General features: G+C 44.9%; 1 protein-coding gene across 1 annotated transcript in view; it reads right to left on the bottom strand.

The window, feature by feature from the left end:
• The window catches only part of MARCHF10 (membrane associated ring-CH-type finger 10), a 73,011-nt gene that overhangs the window by 18,732 nt on the left and 32,182 nt on the right, over positions 1 to 22,097 (bottom strand). The window contains exons 4-6 of the mRNA XM_069481592.1: positions 15,489 to 15,641; positions 9,322 to 10,732; positions 694 to 860 (exon numbers count right to left, since the gene is read on the bottom strand). Coding sequence (XP_069337693.1) covers positions 694 to 860; positions 9,322 to 10,732; positions 15,489 to 15,641 — 1,731 coding nt within the window. The remainder of the gene's footprint in view (positions 1 to 693; positions 861 to 9,321; positions 10,733 to 15,488; positions 15,642 to 22,097) is intronic.

Here is a 22,097-nt window from a genome sequence, read left to right on the forward strand (position 1 = left end):
GCCATGTTTTAAAGAAACCTTCTGTTCTCTGCCAAGAAAACTACAGCCGCCCTACTGATATGACTGTATTTAGGTTATAACCTCCCCAGGGAGTTGAGAAGGCGCTGCACACCCAGTTACAGTATCTGTTAGGGAGCTGTCAAATTCAGCACATGGAAATCTCTTTAATACGGTTCTAGAAAATCAAATCAACGCTCTTTCTTACCCCTATTGCAAAAAGGGCAACCTTGCTTAGTTTCTGCGTTGACAACCATTCCACTCCCCCAAATAAAAGGGAGTGGAGTTGTGTGTGCTCGGGGGTCTGTCATGCTAGACCTCCTGAGTTATTTTTGCAGGGTGTGTACAAGCTGGGCCTGGCTCCTGTGTACTCGCCAAGCTTCCACCACCCAATCCATTTCTTCTGGTTTCTTCCTCCTGGGAGGCGATCTTAGCATCTCTGCCCAGGCCTCAGCAGGAGTAGGATTCAATGGCATATGATGCCAGGATTCTTCTCTCAGACCCGAAAAAAATTTGTTTCCCTCCCATAATTTGAAGACAGCATTTATGAGCAAGAATCCTGAGCCCGGCCACGTGTCCCTGAGCTACTGTTCTGCGGAGGACAGTGAGCTGATGACAAGGCTCGAGGCCCACACTGTGGTGTCTCATATTAATTATATGCCGTGGCACGTTTGTCGCGCTTCCTTTCCCGCCTACCTGATGTTATTTTCACTTCCAGCCACTTTTTCAGGCACTCTTGATGAACAAACCGCAGGCTTCCCACGCAGCCACAGGGCTCCAGGAGGGGATTGCTTGGGGAACCCCCGGCTATCTGACAGATGCGACACAAGTCTCCTTCCTCCTCGGAGTCCTCCTCCAGGAGTCTAAATGGAAAACAAGCCCTTGTGACCAGGAGTCTACACGTTCACAGTTTTCACAAATATTAGTTCCCAGGGCATTGGCTGGAAAAGGAAGCGGGAGTGATGCTGGGCCTCCCCCACTCCCCCCTCGGAGCCCATGGGGAAGCTCCCCGGATAAGGTTCCTGGTGACAGATACGTGAATTCCTGTCTTACTTATATCAGGCTCCTTTGCAGTTGTGGATATGTGTGAGCCGGCTTGGGGGACCGGCACTGCCGCCACAAATCAAGAGGTGGAGGAAAAGGCTCCAAAGGGAGCAGCGGTAGAGGCCGAGCTCCCTTCCCTCCTGGAGCCACCGTGCGCTGGCCGTGTGGCGTGCTGGCGGTCTACTGGCCGTGTGGTGTGTGGGTGAGTGCAGGGAATTCACGGTCAGCGGCCCGAGTTTGAGGCCTGCCTCTGAAACTTGCGAGCCACGTGACCTTGGACAAGTCCCTTACTCTTCCCTGGACTCTGTTTCCTCATCTGTAAAAAGAGGGTCACGGTGCTGCCACCTACTGGGCAGGGTTGTGGGCAGACTGGATGTGTGATGATGGTGAACCTGCTCTGCAAACTGTAAAGTACAACCCGTCTGGCAAAGTATTTGCACCGAGTCCCCTGGGTAGATGTTGGTTTAGATGAATGATGAACCAACAAACCTGGACGCAAGCTCATTAATACCGTAACACTTGCCAGCAAATGATGTCAACACTCCAGCACGTGAGCTGCTGGAATCTGATGGCGACAAGAATTAATGAAAATGTAAGCAAAGATGTGTGTGTCTGATAAATGGTGAGAGAGGCATAGCTGGTTAATGTTCATGCTGAGAGGTACTAAGAACCCTAAGGCTATTTTTTTCTTTAGAATTTTTTTCCATGGGACTGGGGCTATCTGGTTAAGGAAAGGAAACTGGCTGGAGACTAAAATCGAAGGAGAGGAAGAAATGAACATTGCTCCGGATGTAGAAATATTTGCTCAGTCTCTTGAGAGACCTTTTTCCCTAAGAAAGGGAAGCTCAATGAAAAGGAGCAGAATTATAATTTTCCATTATGGATATTCTGAATAATTTAAAAATACTTTCAATATTGAGATCTCAATACATTTCAATAGATTTTCCATATTTTCTTAAGTGATCTGGAAGAACAAGTATACAGGGGAGTAAATGCCACAAGTGATGAAGATATGGGGAGATCTTGCAAGTTTGAGAAGATAGGCAGAAAAGTGGCAGAAGAATTTTGATTCAGGGAAGCGCAAGGTAGTGCTTTTGGAAACAAGTGATCTAAATCGGTGGTTTCCAAATGAAAATAAATGGTCATCAGGTTCACCTGTAGGAGCTCTTTAAACAGATGCCTGGGCTCCACCCTTAGAACTTCCGGTTCAGTCCCTGGGGCCCAGCAATCCGAATGTCACGATGGCCACGCGGGTCTGAAGACCACTGATCTAAACTGTAGGATCATAGGCTCCACGGTGAACTTTTTAAAGTTATTAAATACTCGATTCCTAACATATGGTCCTCCATCTTCTCAAAGGTATTAGTGGGAATCCACTGACTATTTAAAAAAAAATTATTTTACAAATAAAAGTGAAGAAGAGACAGCAAAGTACCGAAAAGAAAAATCAGGTGTAAAGTCCTCAACCCAAAGTACCTGCTGGTTATTAGCTTGGTGTGCTACCTCTGTTATTAAGTCTGTGCATATACTTCTCTCGCAGAGTTGAGACTGCTTTTAGGATAGCTCAAGATGGCAGGCCAAGCACTCCCATCAATCTCCTTTCCCACACAAATCTCTCAAAAAGACCAAAAAGGGATAATTACATAGAATGAATCCACAATAGTGCTGGGAGACAAGCAGGCCAGAAATAATGGGGAATTCCTGGAAAGTAGACGCAGATCGATGGCAACGACAACAGGAGAGGGAATCACAGCCCAACTCAAGACATGCTCGCAGGAGCAAGCTGTCGGGAAGGGAAGGGCAGCCCCAGAGAGATCCTAGCTGGGATTTTCATGTGACAGGGGCACTTGCGAAGGTAACTGGCTCTAGAACTGCTTCAGCTCAGCGGGGCCCGCACTGTCCCCCTTCAGCTACCCTGAGCAGCAGCTAGAGGACAGTGCCTCTCCCCAGGTGAGCGCTCTGGAACTGCATGATAAAGAAAGGGAAGTTTTCATAAAGGCCAAGGTTTTAAAAAGTTCACTGATATCATCCATTTACACAAAACTTCCCATTTAGGAAGAGGATCGCAGAGGAAGCAAGGCACGCAGCTACTGGGGACAGCTGGAGAGGTTGGCTACTCCCTCTACTGAACCGCCCATTCCTTCCTTCAGGAACAATTGGGGACTGCCCGTCACATGGAGAAACCAACAGCATGAATGAGAGGCGACACACACAAAAAAGCCAACTAACTGTAGAGGAAATAATAGTTCAGGGAATGGAGGAGATCATTTTCAGGAAGATTCCAGAGGATGTTGCCAGCTGTCATGTAAAAGGAACAACCAGAGACAAGGATTTCTGGCTTAATTTAAAACAATGTGATTAACAAAAAATAAAAAATTCTGGGTGTACCAATATTAGTAAACAAAATATAATTCAGGGCTAAAAAGTATAAAGCTATATATTGATCAATCTACCAAGAAGAAATCAGTCATTAGCCTTAATGGACTAAATAAAAGCAAAGTTCTTACAAATACGAAAGAAAATGGGAGAGTCCAAATCACAGTGGAAGATCTTAATAAATCTCTTTCCAAAATTGACAAATTCATCTGGGAGGCCGAGGCAGGAGGATTGCTTGAGGTCAGGAGTTTGAGACCAGCCTGAACAAGAGCAAGACCCCATCTCTACCCAAAATAGGCAAAATTAGCTGGGCATAGTGGCGCATGCCTATAGTCCCAGCTACTTGGGAGGCTGAGGCAGGAGGATCACTTGAGTCCAGGAGTTTGAGGTTCCAGTGAGCTATGATGACGCCACTGCACTCTACCCAGGGCAACAGAGTGAGACCCTGTCTCAAAAAAAAAAAAAAAAAAGAAAGAAAGAAAAGAAAAGAAAAAGAAATCAACAAATTCAATAGAAAAGAATGAAATATAAAGGATTTTAATATATGTATTTTATGTATGTATACCAACAAAGAGAGAACAGAGAATATACAACCTGTTCTAATGCCACAGCATATTTATAAATATTGAATATGTATTGGGGTACAAAAAATACAAGTCACATTTTCTGAAATCACAATATAATTAAATTTGGATTGTCCATAAAAATTTAAAAAAGCAGGATAATAAAAGGAGACTTACCATATCAAACATTTTTAAAAGCCCATAGATCTATAATAAATAAAAATGTATAATTGATGTAGTATTTCAGGCAGATTAAAGAAACAGAATTGAAAGTCCAGAAATAGACTGATAAGGATAGTGTAAGTCAAGAAGGCATCTCAAATTAGCAAGGAAAGGATAGATAATTGTGGGATAACTGGCTAAATATTTGGGGAAAAAAAGATCTTAGAACCCCACCGCATACCGTGCGCCAGAATATACTCCATATGAATTTAAGTATAGCTACCGCATATTAACTGCTTCCTGTGTGCTAGGTACTCTATGACACATAAACATTTAAAACCTCATTTAATTTTCACTGCTGTTTGAGGAGTACATATTGTTATTTCTATATTCTGGATGGAAAAACAGATTTTTAGAAATGAAGGAACTTGGCCAGAATCATAGAGCTAATAGTTAGTAGAATCGGGAATCAAATCTAGAAGCATAAGACAGCAAAGCCTATGCTTTTAACCTATATGATATATAAAATGAGAATATAACAATACTAGAAGAAAATAATTATGGACACTCGAGTGAGCACTGGCGTTTCTAATCATGGCACCAAATGCAAAAGCCATACAGGAAAATACTGCTAGATTTGATTGCAAAGGATTTTAAAATTCCACTACGTCAAAAACATCATATACATAAAAGACAAAGGGAATAAAATGGGAAAAGTGAAAAAGTATCTGTACCATATCTGACAAAGAATTACTATAGATTTTATGTAAGGCATGTTTATATATTCTAGTAGATAAAAACAATACTAACATCCCAATAGAAAAATGGGCAGGCAATTACATATGAAGAAATACAGATTAACAATAAACAGAAAAAGTTCAACATAGCTAATAAGCAAAAAATTTGCAAATTAAGGTGATAAGGTAATTTGGGGCTAGTTGTTTGACAAATATTAAAAGGAATGAAAATCCCTGGAATTGGCAAGTTTGCAGAAAAAGAGGACTCTCATAAAATGGTGATAAGATTGCTAATGTGTGGAACTTTCCTGAAGAGCATTTGACAATATACATTAAGAACCTTAAGAACGTGCACTCCCTTTTGTCTACAATTACATATTTCGGAAGGTATGCTAAGTAATTAAGTCTGGATATGCTCAAAAAGGGAGACTGATCAAATTATAATAGACATATTTAATATAAAATAACACTGTAAAATAAGAAAAGTATAAAAAAGTATAGGGTTTGGAAAGAAAAAAAACCATTATTCATAGCTGGAATGAATTTCTACAAAGAAAACCCTAAATAAGCTGCAGACAAAATCATGAAATTAATTATGTTTAGCAAAAATACAGAGAAAATATACACTCAATTGGATTTCTATACATCGGCAACAAAGTGTTATTGTTTCAATAGCAAAAACAACAAATAAAAGAACCGAGGGAAAAATCAAAGGACTTTTATGAAGAAAATCACAAAGCCATCCTGAAAGGCATTAAAGAAGACAAAAATGAGAGATATACCATGCTTATCAAAGACAGACTCTGTCTCAAAGATGTCAATTCTCCCAGAATAATCTATAGATTAGATGTAATACCAATAAAAATCCCAACAAGCACATTCTTGAGTATACAGCTGAGGACTCTTTAAAGAACAAAGCAGGGAAGGAGGCTTACACTGTCACCTATCAAAACTTCTAAAAGCTGCAAGATGGGGCTGGGCGCGGTGGCTCACGCCTGTAATCCTAGCACTTTGGGAGGCCAAGGCGAGAGGATCGCTTGAGGTTAGGAGGTTGAGACCAGCCTGAGCAAGAGCGAGACCCCGTCTCTACAAAAAATAGAAAAATTAGCTGGGTGTGGTGGTACGCGCCTATAGTCCCAGCTACTCGGGAGGGTGAGGCAGGAGGATCGCTTGAGCCCAGGAGTTTGAGGTTACAGTGAGCTATATGATGTCAATGCACTCTATGCCGCAGGGCGACAGAGCAAGACTCTGTCTCCAAAAAAAAAAAAAAAGAAAGAAAGAAAGAAAAAAGCTGCAGACATTATGATGGTTTGGTATTAGATCAGGGGAAGAAAAAAAAGAAAGACCAATGGACAGAACAGAGAGCCCTGAAACAGACTGACACCTGTGAAGGCGTGTTCTGGATGACAGAAGTGACGGTGCAGGTTAGCAGGGAAAGATCCTGGGACCAGTGGGTGTTCATAAGGGGAGAAATAAAGGTTACCGCACGCCGTGTAGTAAAAATCCCTTCACATTTAAGCCCCAAATCCATTTCACATTAAGTCCTAAATGTGCAAAGCAAAACTAGAGATTTTAGGAGAAAACAGGAAGACTATCACAATGATCTCAGGTTAGGGAAGGATTTCTTAATCAACACAAGATACAAATCACAATTCATAAAGAAGACAGACACATTTAACCACATTAAAATTAAGAATTTGTTTTCATTGAAAGGCAGCATGAAGGAAAAAAACTGCAAATTGGGAAAAGAGGTTTCCAACACATAACCGTCAAAGGATTAGATATAAAGGACTCCTAAAATAAAACAAAAATATTCTAAGAGAAAAATGTGCAAAAGACATAAGTACTTCACAGTCTAAGAAACACAAATGGACGTTTGACATTTAAAACAGCACATAAAATGCTTAACCTCCTTAACAGCCTTGAAAATGCAAACTAAAGCCACAGTATCATTTTATTCCCATCAGACAGGCAAATTTGAAAAGCCAATCAGTGCAAATGTTGTCAGGGATGCACAACATTAGACACTACTGGAGGGACAATAAACTGGCAATATTTAATACAGTGGAAGATGCACTCCCCGCCAGCCCAACAATTCTGCTCCTAGACAAATATCCCAGAGAGCTCCTCCCACGTGTACCAGGAGACATGTTCAGCAGTTGGCAGGAAACAGTGAACCACCTAAATGTCCATCGACAGGAGAATGGCTGAACTGTGGTAGATTCATACAACAGAATACTTTGTAGTGGTGAAAAGGAATAAATTAAAGCCAAATATATCAACAAGGATGCATCTCACCAATGATGTAAGAGGAAAAAGCAAGTCGTGGAAGAATAGACACTCCATTTCTACAGAGTCCAAAAATAATGCTAACATTACTAAAGAGTTCAAAAATATACACGATGTGTTTTTTAGAAATACATTTATATGTATGGTAAAAGCCCAAAGCAAGACACCTCAAAACACAGCAAAGCAGGCTGGGTGCAGTGGCTCATGCCTGTAATCCTAGCACTCTGGGAGGCCGAGAAGGGAGGATTGTTTGAGCCCAGGAGTTTGAGGTCATAGCGAGCTATGACGATGCCACCGCACTCTAGCGGGGCCGGGGGGCGGGGGGGAAAGAGTGAGACTCTGTCTCAAAAACAAACAAACAAGACAAACAAACAACCCCTCCCCAGCAAAACAAAAAGCAAAGGGATGATAAATGCAATGCAGGAATGGTGTGTGTTGGTGAGGAGGGGATAAGAGGATGGATGGGTTAGGGGGGCTCAGGGGGCTCCAGTGTGTTGGGAATGTTCTGTCAGCTGGAGGGTGGGCCCAGGGCTGTCTGGGTTTGTGTGTGTGTCTGTGTGTTTAAAATTCTCTAAAGTGTATATATGTTATATACATGTTTATAAGTATTAAAGTAAGTAACTGAGGAGAAATTTTTAACAAGTGGCATTGAGAAATGGGCTTGAAATTATTAAACTAAGGCACATTATAGAACCAATGCTTCCTAAAAATTGCATTTATATGCGAAGATAAAAGACTGGAAACAAAGTTTTTAACAGTGCTTATCTTAGGATAATAGGGTTACAGGTGATTTTTCTTTTAAAGCTATACTTTTAATATTTCCTAAAATGAGCAATTTTAAGATAATAAGAAAAGCATAAGGTTTATTATATACAGAAAAAAGAGTGCCTGGATAAACTAAGTATGTGAATAATAGCTATTTAACGCAAGACTGTGCCTACAAGTGGATGCATTTTAAGAGAACTTATTTTTAGCTCAAAGACATCTCTTTGGGATGGTAGAAGTCCAGACTTCTGAGAAGTAGGTCTGAAGCTATATTTTTGGGTAGGTGAGAGTTGGGGGGTGTGAGGTCTCTTGGCCCCTACTCATGGCTTGGTCTTCTGGTAGCCTGTTTAACATGGAAAAGAAAAGGTACTGCCAACTAGAAAGTTACTTCATTACTGGAGTTGGATAAAAGACATAGGAATATGTATGCATTCTATGCCCCATTTCCCCCTCCTTTTTACATTTCTAATTCATTGCCAGGGAATTTTCTCACTTACAAATGAATACAAATGAATTTTCTCACTTACAAATGAATATCAACAGGATAATTCATGGCCCAAATGAGCCCTGCTAACAACATACACAGAGGACTCACATTCCAAGGATCAATTTCCAGATCAGTAAGCCAAGGTCAGGGCATGGTAAACACCGATCAGAAACAAAATGATCGAATCCTGACACGGTACTTAATGATGGCTTTAAAAAGTATCAGGTTGCATGGCTCTGAAATATCTCCAAATCATCTCACACGAAAGGAAAGATCAAAGAAAAGGGCGATTCAGAAAAGATCTTATTTCTCTCTCTCTCATGCATGAAAAAGAGCACATAAAATGGAAGCCGTGGTTACCCCAGCGCAGCCCTTCAGAGAACTGATGTAACTATGGTAACTGGGAACGGTCTTTTAGTTTGTAAGTTTCAAATTCTAGAACTGTTGGTTGGATTTGGGATAAGTCACGTGAGGGAGAGCTGTGAACTTCAGGCGCTGAATGGTTCATTCTCTTGGGAGATAGTGGGCTTTTCGTAAAAAAATCCTGGTCCCTAATTGCGAGAAAGAAGAGTAAGCCCTACATATTAATAGCAGTCAGAAACCCTTGTCCCTAGCCAGCTTGCCTTTCTTAAAGTTATGATATTCAAGGAAAGAACACTTCAGGAATACTGAAGAAATTGACCAGAAACACCAAACTTTTCTTTATACATACATATATACGGTGTAAGAACAGCAAAAGAGAGAGAATGTTCTCAACATAAGCAACCATGTAAAAAGTCAAGGAATGGCCTATTTATGACTTAAAATTCCCATGACTCTGTAATGAAAGCAGTGTTTATTTCAGCACTGGAAAAATGAGGGAAAATACATATTTATATATATAATTACGAAAATTCCTCACCTTTCTTGCAATTTCTTGAGTTTCTCAGGGTCTGTCTTTATCTTGGTGGCCTCTTTTCCACCTGTGAAACCAGAAGCTGCCATTCTGTTCCCAATATCATTTTGATTTGGGAAATCAGACACTGCAAAAGTAATCGGTATATTTTCTTGCAGAGACCCAGGCACATGCAAATGGCCCTGGAAGCTCATTCTTGAAAGAGAGGAGTTGGGAGAATTTGCTAAGGACAAGCTGCTTCGTGGATTTAGTAAAAAATCTTCCGTATGTAATGGAGCCCCCTGAAGTTGGCTTCTTAAAGTAATACCTTCTGCTCCCCTGACATCAAATTCGTGTGTACCGTTCACTGGAAAATAATTGTGGTTTTCCGCACTGGCAAATGGATTCCTATTTCTAATGGGGGACAGTGGTTGGTGAACATTAAACCTTGAGTTTCCCTCTGAGTCTGAAGTATGAACTGAAGTCGATGATGTTGACAAGTCTACTGGAATATCACCTCTCGGAGCAGAATGCGTTAAGGATGCAGGAGCGTTATAAGATGAATTCATTGATGATCTTGGAGCTGTTGGTCTACCAGAAAGAAAGTAGTCAAGAGAATTTCTGGAAGTGTTTAAATAGTCCTGCCAATCTCTTTCATAATCATGGGCACCAGGCCTATCTTCCATAGAAATACAATCACTAGATATATATTCAGCATTGAGACCATCATCTCGTCTAGGTTCAGATTTGGTGTCCCACGAATGAAAGGTCTTATTTTCACTGCCACCACTGTCATTCTCTTCAGCAGACTCCCCATGAAGCAGCCCGGGGTCTTGGAACAATCTTTGCCCAACAGAAGGCTGCTTTGTCACTGGCTCCATTGCATTGCCTATTCTTAAGCAACCATGATTGGGTTCACTTCTTCTTAAAGAATTGCCTCTGCGGGTTTTTTCACTATTTTCTTCAAAAGTTTTATTTTTGGCTTGAGTGGCTGATCTCCCCAAAAATCTACTTCTTATATGATTGGAAGGAGAATGGTGTGGGTGCATGCCAACCAACAGAAGTTCTTCTTCCGCATGGGTTTCCTCTTCAGTGTCATCATTTTCTCTTCCAGTGTTTAATGATAAAATGGAATAAAAATCTTCATTTCTGAACCTAAATGGTGCCCTTCTTGGCCCTCCCATGCTGGTGGATGTGAGTGGTGGCCCCAAGGACTTGCTCAACACTTGAGGACTATTCGTTGTTTGGAGGACCTGGGACAGGGCGGAATGTGTCTCACTCTGGGAAAAGGCACTCAGGTCTCCTTTTTTGGCCCTCTCAGGTGAGTTCTCAGTCATCATCAGCTGTGAGGATGGGACTAAGTTTCTTCTGTCTCGAGGTGGCCTCTTCAGCTTAGTATTACCTGCCCACATGGGGCCTTCTTGTCGAGCTACTAGATCTGCATTGAGAAAAGACAGATTTATCATTTTCTTAATTGTACCCATGGATGAAAGGCCTCTAACACCAAAGATGAGAGTCCATTAAAGGCAACGAAAAGCCCTGGAGAAGGAAACGTGCACGGCTAAATGGCTGGAGGGCCCAGAGGAGCCGAGTGCAGTGGGCTTTGTTTCACTGCTTCTGAACTCTCCTTTGTACACCTGTGGAGCTCAGACTGGCCCGGGGGGAATGGGGTGACCCTGAGAATACAGATTCTTTCCAAAGCAGCTGTGGGAAGACTGGCGCAGCCCCAGCCAGTCAGGGCTGATGACGGGTAAACCTCTTAGTAAATATGGGGTTTTATTCCCTATTTATTGAAAAGGAAAACCAGCACTCTGGGAATGACTTCTACAAAAACCACCAGTCTTTTCTTGTCCAGATTCTTCCAACATACATTTATGACACCCTGCTTCCTACACAGCTTTGCAAAAACTTAAGAGCAGTACAGTCTATCTTGGCAGATTGGGAGGAAGGCTCTAAAAACTGGTGCCCAGGCACACTGATGATTTTGGTCATGTTTACTGTTTAGTGCAAATAAATATGATAAATCTTTCATGCAATCATTATCTCTCCGCGTCACTAGCTCCAGGTCAATCTGCAACCTCCGCTATCACAGAATCCCTACCTTCCCAGCCCTTCTGAGTCTAAAGCATGAGGAGCTAGCGAGAGAAGACAGACGTAAAGTGCCCAAGTGAGTAGGAATTTCTGTTGGTGAAATCACTCACAATGCCTTATATTAATAAAAATAACTAGTAAGTCCTACTTATTGAAGGCTTACACTGAGTGGGTCAGAACCATACTAACTATATCACCCCCCCCCCCCACACACACATACACACTTAAGCCTCACAACCGCATGAAGTTGGCATCACAATCCTCCCACACTATAACCGAGGACACCAGGCTTAGAGAGGTCACATAACTAGCCATGATCATGTTTCCAGTAAGCGATGGACTGAACGTTTGAACACAAGTCTGCTTGATACTAGGGTTTGTGTTCTTAACCACTACCTTGGGAGATCCCTTAAGAAACTGGTTGGCCTTCCAATTTCCTTGTGAAAATAAAGATTCGCTGAATTCGTCATGACAGGTGTGCTGCTGAGGGGTTTATACCCTGTGGACGTGGGCAGGAAACTGAAGGTTCTTCCTGGTTCCGCTTCGCTTTAGCCCCTCCTGACATCGGCCTCCCCCTACCTGCTCTGCCCCCTCTGCTCTTCTGTGGGATCTGATGAGGTGCTGCTGTCCTTATCATGTCGTTTCCATAGCCGGTCACCCTGTGGAGTGGACAGGACTCCGTGGCCCGGGAAGGTTGTGTGCTAACAGCCCGCTGGTGAAATGCAAATCCTCAGAGCCACCGGCTCAGGCTCAGCCAAGGGCCAAGTCAATACTGACTCACTTTAATTGAGGGGCCTCCCAGGGGAGAGCCAGCTTGAGTCTCTAATGTCCTAATACTCTGTAAGCTTCTTTTGTTGTTAGCTGCATGGGACACTCAGCAGCACAGTGCGAATCTTTACTCATCAGCTCTTCTAGAGATCAGTTAAGCTCTCCTATCAGGCCCTTACGGCTTTCATGAACCCCAGTCAGAGATGCGTCAGCAACTCAGGACGCTCCGGGCATCTGGCTGCGCAAGTCCAGGAGTGCAGCTGACGGCCGCCCACCCCAGACCCGGCTGACCCACATTTGCGGGGACAAATGCTTCTATGGAACCAACTGAATTCTCCTGACAATTTTCTTTTCTTGGAATAAAAAGGTGACCTAGAGGAGTCACAAGTGTAGGCCGTGGTTGATTACTTTCTGTTTTGAGTCTGATGAAGGCTCATTCCCTGAACACACAACCCACCCGAGGGCCAGAGGCCCGGGAGCCGATTCGGCTCAGGTAATGGGAAAACACCTAATGGGCAAAGCATCAGCTGGGGTGACTTCTGAAAAGCAGAAACTGGAAAGGCAACAGGAACCATCAGCTCATGTCACTGAAGCCACCGAGCTGTCACGGGGAGACACTGGCCTCTGGGGCAGAAGTCCCAGGCTACGTGCCGTGCTGCAGCTCCTGCGGATCCCTGAAACACGCCAGGGGGTGCACCTGCACCCTCCCTGTCACCACAACTGTCTTCCTCTTTAAAAATTCAATCAGAGCTTCTCTGAGGTGTGTGCGTGTGCGCACGCGCATGTGCTTCCCCTAGAGGTGGCAGACTGTGCCATTCTATATTTATGCCATTTTAACCCTATTTTTTGTGTCTATCAAATAGGGAGCAGATTTCAATAGCTCTAGGGCTGGGAATAAACACTCAAATTGGTATGCCAGGGACGCGCTATTCATAGACCAGGCCCCGCAGATGCTGTGAATGCTTCTGAGGCCCTGCCGGCTCCAGCTGTGAGTCGGGTGCCTGCCATCTCCGGGAGTTCCAGGGGCAATGACAGGAGAGCGGAACAAGCATCTGTCTGCCCTGAGACTGTGCCTTTAGTCTGGACTTCCTCATGTGCTTGGCCAACAGTTTCCTACATTCCAACAGCCATATACTCTTAATTTTTTTCCCTCTGGTTATAAAAGTGACTTATGATCATTGGAGAAAATTTGGAAACCATAGAAGAGAATGAAGAAGAAAATAAAAATAATAATCCAAAACTCAGATGGCTCATTGCTACTGTTTCAGATTTCAGGGGTGGGTGGCAGACTCAGAATTATCTCATGCCATTAATTATTCTTTAAGAACATGATATTAATTATAGTATAAGAGTAGATAGGTATATATTATACCCTATATTATACCTATATTATATACTAATAGGATATATATATATATACACCCTACATAGTATAAGGGTGTATATATATATAAGGAATATATTCAATTCTTCCCCTATTGCTGAACATATAGATTGTTTTGAGGTTTTTGCTGTCACAGATTACACTGTGATAAATATCCTTGCTCGTGTATCTTTGACAACATATCTTCTTTTCTTAGAATAGATCCCTGGGAGTGGAATGGCTAGGTCAAAAGGCATGAACTTTTTAAAGGCTCTCGACACATGTTGCCAAATTCCTTTCTAGAGGGTTTGCACCAAATTACCCTGCAAGTAGGATACAAAGACATCTCTCTCACCAGCAATCCATGTCAGTAGTTGCGACATAACAGTGCCCAGGAATATTCGTTGTTAGTTTCACTACTAGTATTATTTTAACAACCTTAGCCAGACTGGTAGGCCAAATTCATTTCACGTAAATTTACATTTATTACAGACCGAGGTTGAACTTCTAAAAAAATGTTTATTAGCCACCTATATTTATTCTGTGAAATTGTCTGTTACGTCCTTTCCCCCTTTCCCTGTGAAGTATTTGTGTTTTTCTTATTGATTTGCAGGAGCTTTCTGTATTTTCTCTCTGTCACATTTGCTTCAAATCTCTCACTGATACCATTCAAATATCTGGCTTCTACTGCAGTTTATGTAATTTAGAGTGTGAGACAAGGAACTAAAGGGAGACTAGTGAGGAGATAATTGGGGAAGATCAGGAGCCCTGGGAATAATAGAAAATTAGGACAAATTCTCAGTGGATTGCAGGATGATGGGAGATGTCTGTTGGGTGCAGACGGAGGATTGTATGAGCCCCATGGGTCCAGGAATGTTTCACCTTTCAAATATTATTCACCACTTCATTGAGGGCATTGGGGAGGTGGCGGGAGAGGCACTAACAAGAGTCCAGTGCCTACTATGTGGGTCTGCTCTTGCCAGGTGCTGGTCAGTGTATTATTTTACTTAGTTGTTGTAACAATGCAACAAGGTGGATTTCATTATCCGTATTTTAAGATAAGGGAACTGTCGCGCAGGGTGTCTACTTGGGCACCCAAGACCCCACTGCTGAGAGGCGGAGCAGGAACTGGAACTGAGGTCTGCCTAAGCTCACGCCCTTCCCAATAGGAGGCGCTGGACCATCGGGACCCCTGTGGACATCTCGTTACTGCAGATTCATTTATGCTCTAATTGCCCCTAATATTAAACCATCCAAATACTACCATGTTCTTCTATATTTATATGTGTCCACCACAGTATATATCACATCTAAAAATAAGGGCTACTGTGTTCATTTGGTAATGACAAAGTGTGATGCCCAGTGGGTTCCCTAAGGGGAAGAACAGGTCCATGGCAAGGCTGGCTGTGAAATGTCACTTTCCTTGAGTCCTAAGGGGCTGTCCACCAAATGACTGTTTTGAAATAAGGGGCATCATCATTTTGATGTTATTTCTTACACATTATAATCTTGCCGCTCTGAGTGCCCTGATCACAGGGGAGACGTCTGCGGGAGGTGAGCCACCCACGGACACCCTCCCTCCCCTCCTGGGGGGTGAGTGGGAACTGTGGCCCGATGAGACACCCCCAGCGCTGCAGACTGCTTCTCCGCCTTCCCCAGACCCCGCCACCCACCACCCAAATGCCCTCTCTGGAAGCTGCATGGCTGGCGCGCACTCCACACCACGCATTGTCACGCTTGTGGAATAATCGAGAAGAAAAGGAAAGATAAACGCTCCCCACTCCCTTTTCTTTCCCAGCAGGCTCTCTTGGAGGAAAAAAACTCCCTGGTTCAAATAGTTTGCTTTCCTAACCTTATGAGTATTTCATTTTAAGGCACAAGTGTCTAAAAATCATACAGAATTCACCGGGCAACAGCACAAGGCAGTCCCCCAACCTCCAGGACCAAGGCGCAGAGCCACGGGGGGCCTTACCTGTTCCCCTGAGGGCCGTTGCCTTTGCCGGCAACTTCGGCTTCTGTCTGCTTTTGTCTCCAGACGCTCTTGGGCTGTGCATTTCTGGGCTGACTGTCAACCTCCCCAGTTTTGGCCTCCTCTTCTTTGATAAAATCTTTGGTGCCTGGGCTGCTGAAAGGTGTAAAATCTTTTCAATAATTCATTTTTTACAGGAAAATATCTTCCACATTAAGAATGCTCAAAGGGCCCAAGAAAGGGAGTGGGGGGTGCTGTCAAGAGAATGGACCAGGAGGACAGAGAAGAGCTGGCTTTGAAACCTGGTTCCACTCCCTCGTAGGCCTGTGAGCTTGGGCAGATCACTTCGCCTCTCCAAGCCTCAGTTTCCCCATCTGTCACATGGAAATAATAAAACCCACTTCATGAGGCTGTTATCACCACTCAGGAGCACCCATGACGCCTGCAATACAGAGTCCACAGGGATCTTTCCTTCTGCTAAGAAGTTTCTCACTTCTGATTCTTCGGTGTTGGTGTGCAGCTGCTGCAACTGTCCAGAGCCTTCAGCTGGGACTCGCTGCTCCCCAGTGCTCACCCAGGTTTGAATCACAACGTATTTTGTACCTGCATATTTATTTCCTCGGGTTGTTTATTAGTGGCAGGTACGCCTTACATAGAGGCTCCCGGCACTCAGGGACCGCACACCTTTTCTCTTTCCCATGTCCCACCCGCCATGGTGCTGGGGTGCCACCGGGGGACTGAGTTCCCAATGAACATTTTTTTTTTAAATTCAGATTTTGAATTAGGTTGCTAATTAGTATGAACAATTTCAAGTTTCCTCTTCACATGTATTTAGCATCAGTGCACATGAATATGGGGAAAAAGTTTCAGTATCTTTCACGCATCCGTACAAGTTCTTGGGTTCACAAGGCAGTTAAATCGTGAATATCTGGACTAAATCTCCCAAGATCATGTGCCTGGCTCATCTCCTTTTAGATAGTTTAGAAATTTCACAAACAGACGCAGCCAGCAGGCAGCACGGGGGAGAGCTGGGAAGGGTCCCCCACTCGTATGCGAGAGCACAGCCGGCCTTGGCACGTGCAGACAACTGGATGTGTGTGCCAGGGTGTGAGCTGTGGCTGCAGGAATAGTTTGCATCGAGATTCGGGAAAGGAATGAAAATTCTTTCTCTTTGGCAGCGCAGGAAGCCTAATTTCATACGATGGCTAGGGCTGCTTGCTGCTTCTGACGGGCCCAGGATGGGAAGGCAGCGCATTCTGTGTTCCAAGATAGAGAGGACCGTGCCCAAGGGGAAGTTACTAGAAGACGGGAGCTGCTGGGTCAACTTAGGGCAAGTTGGTGGAGCCCAGAGAGGCGGTGGGTGTGACCAGAAAGGAGAGAAGGGAGTGGAAGTTCTTTGGAAAATGAGAATATATTCTTTGGGGGGTTCTGGGTGGTGATTAGACATGATTTCACTGACCAAAAAGGGAGTGGGGGGGGGGGAGAGGGAGAGAGGGGGAGAGGGAGGGAGAGAGAGAGAGAGAGAGAGATATCAGGTGCTTTACAGAAAGGGACCTGCCACAGAGGAAATGGGGGGAGCATTCCCTCAGTGCCAAAAGTTGCTTTTCTTAACTCCAGAAATTTCTCCCTCATCACCTGAAACCTCATCCCTCCTCAGCTCTCTGAAGTCCCGCCTCCTGCCTTCCACCTGACTGACAGAAGAGGAAGCTGCAGGATTCTCATATACTGAGGAAGAAACAGAGGGAGGGCCAGGGAAGGGGCAGGCTGGGGGCTCAGGCCAAGTCCAGAGAGCCAGGACCTGGCTCAGAGGTCCTTATTATAAAGATTTCACTTTGATTCCCAGCAGGAACCCAGCAGAATACTCAAATTTCCTCCACGCTCCAGGCAGCAGAACTTCACATGCCCACAGCGCCGTCCCTCTGTGCTCCAAGACACCCCTTCCCAGGGAGTGAGCCTTCCTCCCAGAGCCTCTCCCCACAGCCTGCACCAGCCAGCAGGTCCTGCAAGGTCTGTTTCCTGCTTTACTCCACCATGTCTGCTCTGACTCTGCTTTGGCCAGAACCCTTATTTTCAGGTGTTTTATGGCCTTTAGCATTTAAATATTCTAAAATTGATTAATGTGTATGTCTTTTCTCTCCACCTGTAAGCTCGGTAAGGATGGGGACCATCTCCTAGCCAGTCTATGTGTTGCCTCGCACTGTGGTGCAGGACAAATATTAATTGCCTAGTACGGTTTGCAGGGCTCAAGAAGATGTATTCAGCCCAAACTACAGGGGAACTTCAAAATTAGAACAAATGTTTAGCTGTGCAAAAGACTCAAGATAGCTTAAGACAAAAGGTTAATTTGTTCTCTTGTTCAAAAATCTGCTTCCTTCAAAGCATCAGATCTCTTAAACACTTTCCAAAACCATTATTATGTGCCCTCTAATCAAGTTCTCAGCAAACTAAAGTAATAAAGCTGAACAACTAGAGATTGTTTTACCAGTCCTCTCAATGAAGAAATCACCGCTGTTGGTGTAGGCAGGATCCTCTGACATTTGGCAATTTGAACCTCAAATTGCCTACAGTTTCTGCAACTGTAAAATGGGAATATTCTTATCTTGATATTATAAAGTTTAGCAATAATGTACATAAATGGCCTAACTCAGTGTCTGGTGCATATTAACGGCTACAAATGATAGCCGCTGCTTCCACCACAATGAAGACCACTACTCTGAAGGCACTCCGATGAGAGAACTGAATTTGACCAGAGACTATTATGCAGGCTTCGCAGGGTGAGAATAACTTATTCAGTAGCCTTTATTCCTAGTAACTCTTGTTGATTCTCTCATTCAATCCTTCTTTTATAAAATCCAAAAGGCAAATAGCAACTCTTTTTATTATAATTTGTTCAACAAATACCTGTATGCCTTTGCTATGCAATAATTTGCGGGTTCACAAAGATGAGCAAGACATTTTGCTCATGACCTTAAAGATTATTATAATCTAATTTGGCTGCACTGCTGACTTCTTCCCTCGATACCTTTTAGATTCTAAAGAGAGCAAACTCCTAAAAAATATTTCTTCTGTCTGCAATCACAGTCACAAATGAGGTGACCTACACTGCATAGTTTGTGTGCACATGGATTTAAGAGTTTCAAACACTCAACTTATATACCAAGTTCCTAATCACTTTACCCACATGAAAAGTGAACCAAATTTCAGACCTTTGGTGGCTTTCTGAGTCCTCGCCATGGCATGGTACATATTAATGTATTAATCTGCGGGAAGACTAAGTCATATTTACACTGGGAGTTGAAATATAGCTTCCTCTTCAGGTAGCAGGACAAACCCTTGCCTTACAGGAAAGAAAGGCATTTATGTGCAGGAGTTTCATTGCCAGGTAACTCAATATCCTGTTTGTCAGTGAATTTGGGGAAAACTGTCGTTTGCTTTGGACAACATACAGCCCTACCCCTCTCCAGTATCTGAGCAAGGCGATGCCCCCCGTAGCAAAGAAACCAAACAGCTATTTAGATAAACGGCATCTGCCTCAGTTCTCTTGACAATGCTGGGAAACTGTGATTGTTGACTGATTAGTTCTTAATTTGGCCAGGAAAGGAAAAGAAGATAGAAATCTCATATTTATACAAGACCCTGACAACTGAGAACCAAGTCCATTCAACTGCCCACATTAAGCCCATGCTCCTGCTAATTATTCAGCTCCTCACATCACTTGCCAGAGACAGACACAGCTCTTGACAGACAAGGTCAAAAACAAAGAGAAAGAGGAAAATACAATTCGTGAACCTTTTCCCCTCCCCCACACTATCTTAACTGGGCTCCCCGGTGCCTAGGAGGGGCCGAGATTCCAACTCAGAGATGCCTTTGTGAACAGTTGATTGCTTCCTTTGGCTGGTGGGAAGCACAGCTTACTCGCAAGAGCCGATGCTGCCCTGGGGTAAGAGGCGGCTTTCCCTACGCTCACAAACAGTGGGCTGCGACTCTTTGCCTATTTGGGTGTGTTAGAAATGTGTGTTGTCTCACATGCCCAGAGGAGATCTTAATTAAAGCTTAATTATGTACCATAAATACATTTTATTTTGGCACTCAGGAGGTGGGATTTTTGATTTTAGGAAATGTAATGCCTAATAAGTAGGCAAGAAAGGGAATGTAAACACCGACTGAGCCCTTTCATTTGTCCCTCGTCAGAGAGGCTCTGACCGGGCTTTCGGTTCCTGTGTGCGCCTGCAGAGCCACCTGCCTGGTGGCCACATTCACAGAGCCAAGGGCACGATCAGACACAGGAGAGCCTGTTCGGTTTCTGGTGGTGACATCCCACAGTGTGCCAGACAGGGGTGTTAAGAAATCAAATGAGTCTCCAGAAAGGATGGGATTTTATTGGTCGCTCACTCCTTTGGCGCTAGAAGGTGGAGCCCGAGTGAAGTGGCAGCGCTGTCCCGTCTTCCTGCTCCCCTGCACACCACACCTCCTGGTAGTGTTCATGGCATTGCCTCTGGCCCCTGTCCTGTCCACCTGCCTTCTGGGAGCCTGCAGTCCCTTCTCCCTGGCTCCACCGTGCCGTGTGCCGGGCCAAGGGCCACTTACCACATGAGGTAAATTCGGCTGGGCCTCCTGGGGCCATTCAGGCAGAGCACAGGGGTCTCGGACGGGGTGGGGCAGGAGATGGGGAAGTAGCACAGGGCCGCTGGCGACTCGGGCATGGGCCCCGGGGAGGTGGAAATGGGGCTCATGAAGGAGGGAAGGGTCACCGGAGGGAGATGGGGGGAAGGGTCCTGGGCCACTGGGGGGACAGGTGGCACTAGTGGCAGGACGAGGCAGCAGTAATTGGTACTGGGCTGCACGACAGGGGAGAAAGCAAAGACGGAGCAGTAAGGGGTATATTCAACACAGAACAGGGGGTGCTCGCTGCTGTCACCTGCACAAAAGAAAAAGAGCAATCAGGAAGCAGCACTCATGGTGGGAAGGATGTGAAAAAAAAAAGGTCTGTGAATGAATCAAAACTCAAAAATTGTTCTTCGGGGGTGGGAGTGGGGTCTTCTCCAGGTGTCTTAGAAGCAGCAGGCCTGGCTTCTGCCCGGGAGGCACCTGGCCCAGAGCTCAGAGTCACCGAGGAGTTAACCAAGGGAAGTGGCATCATCACACCCTTTTCCAACCAATCGTGTCTGACAGATGCAGGGAAGTTCTTCTCCTGGTACGTTCCCAAGAATGTCCTGAAGGGCCGTGTGGAAGCACCTGGGCCTTTCTCGTCCCCCACAGCCAGCCTAATGAGCTGTTCTGGCAGCAACAGATGGTGGCCCGTGGGGTCTCACCTGGGTAAGGCTGTCCCCGCCCTGTCCTCCAGCTGCCCCTGCTAGGAGGTAGCGGTCATGTCCTGATCTGGCCTTTTGCTACACAAGGAAGCTTGGGAAAAGGGAAGGAAACAGAGAGATCCTGGTGGGATCCGGGAAGGGAGAGGAGCTGAGGAAGGGGAAAGCAGGTTAAATGAGAGAGGCGTCCAAGAGAAGTTACTGATTTGCTCACTAACCTCACAAACTGCCAGCCTTGCCTCGGTGGAGGCAGAATAGGAGCCCCTGCCGGAGCCATGATTCCGAGCTACCCCCTCATGCCTGACAAGGCCCAGCTCTGCCACTAAGCAGCTGGGTCACCTTGAATCAACGGCTTACCTGTTTCCTCATCTGCAAAATGAGACAGGTGTTTTCTCCAGCCGTGCCCCTCCCAGGGAGGCCCCTAGACCAGTAGCATGGATGTCACCTGGGAGCATCTAAGAAATGGAGACTCTGTAGTTTATCAAAACCCCCAAGTGTTCCTCATGGACGTTAAAGTTTGAGAAGCAAGGCTCTGAGACAGCTGCCCAAACTATTGATGAGAATCATCTGTAGTGCTTGTTTGAAACACGCTTTTGTGGGCTCCTTCTTGGCAATTTTTATCATCAGAGAAGTTTGGGAAGGGCAGCTGAAATCAGTTCCAATTCTAAAATGCCATCATTGTAACCGTCCAGTTGGAAACCATCACCTATGGCAGCAGGCTCTCCGTCCTTGCTAAGCCGCAGAGGATTCAAGTAAATATCCACTCCTGTCTTCCTCAGTGGCTCCTGGAGTGTTTCCTGCTTCTCGGATCATTTCTCTCCATAGCTGTCTTCCCCTATTCTTCCCTTAACTATTCTTGTCTCCCAAAGTTTCTTCATCTTCCCTCTTCGTACTCTATCCATGCTCACAGGGGACACGTTCTTGAAGTTTCAAACACTGCTTACCCACTGTCGCGGATTCCTACCAGCAGCAGTCCTGGGTCCCCAGGTGTCTCTGCCATTTCCGCCTGGCTGCCTGCTGCACCCCAGACAACACCCATGGAAGACCAACCTCTCCTTGGTTTTTCAGCCTTGGCAACGGCAACCTCCATTGGCCTCGTTTTCCGGGCCAGATCCCTGAGTTCTCTTTGATTCCTCCTTTTTCCTTATCCCTGCAGCCAAGTCACCAAGTTCTGCCAGCTTTACTTCCTCAAACATCCCTCTGGCCCACGCCCTCTTCCCTCTCCCCTCTGTTCTTGTTCTGGGTCACGCCCCTCTCGTTTCTCCCTGCCCTGGCTGCAGCTGCTGCTTGTCTGGTCTCTCAC

Source organism: Eulemur rufifrons, chromosome 9 (assembly GCF_041146395.1).
Source record: "Eulemur rufifrons isolate Redbay chromosome 9, OSU_ERuf_1, whole genome shotgun sequence".
NCBI classification, from domain to species: domain Eukaryota; kingdom Metazoa; phylum Chordata; class Mammalia; order Primates; family Lemuridae; genus Eulemur; species Eulemur rufifrons.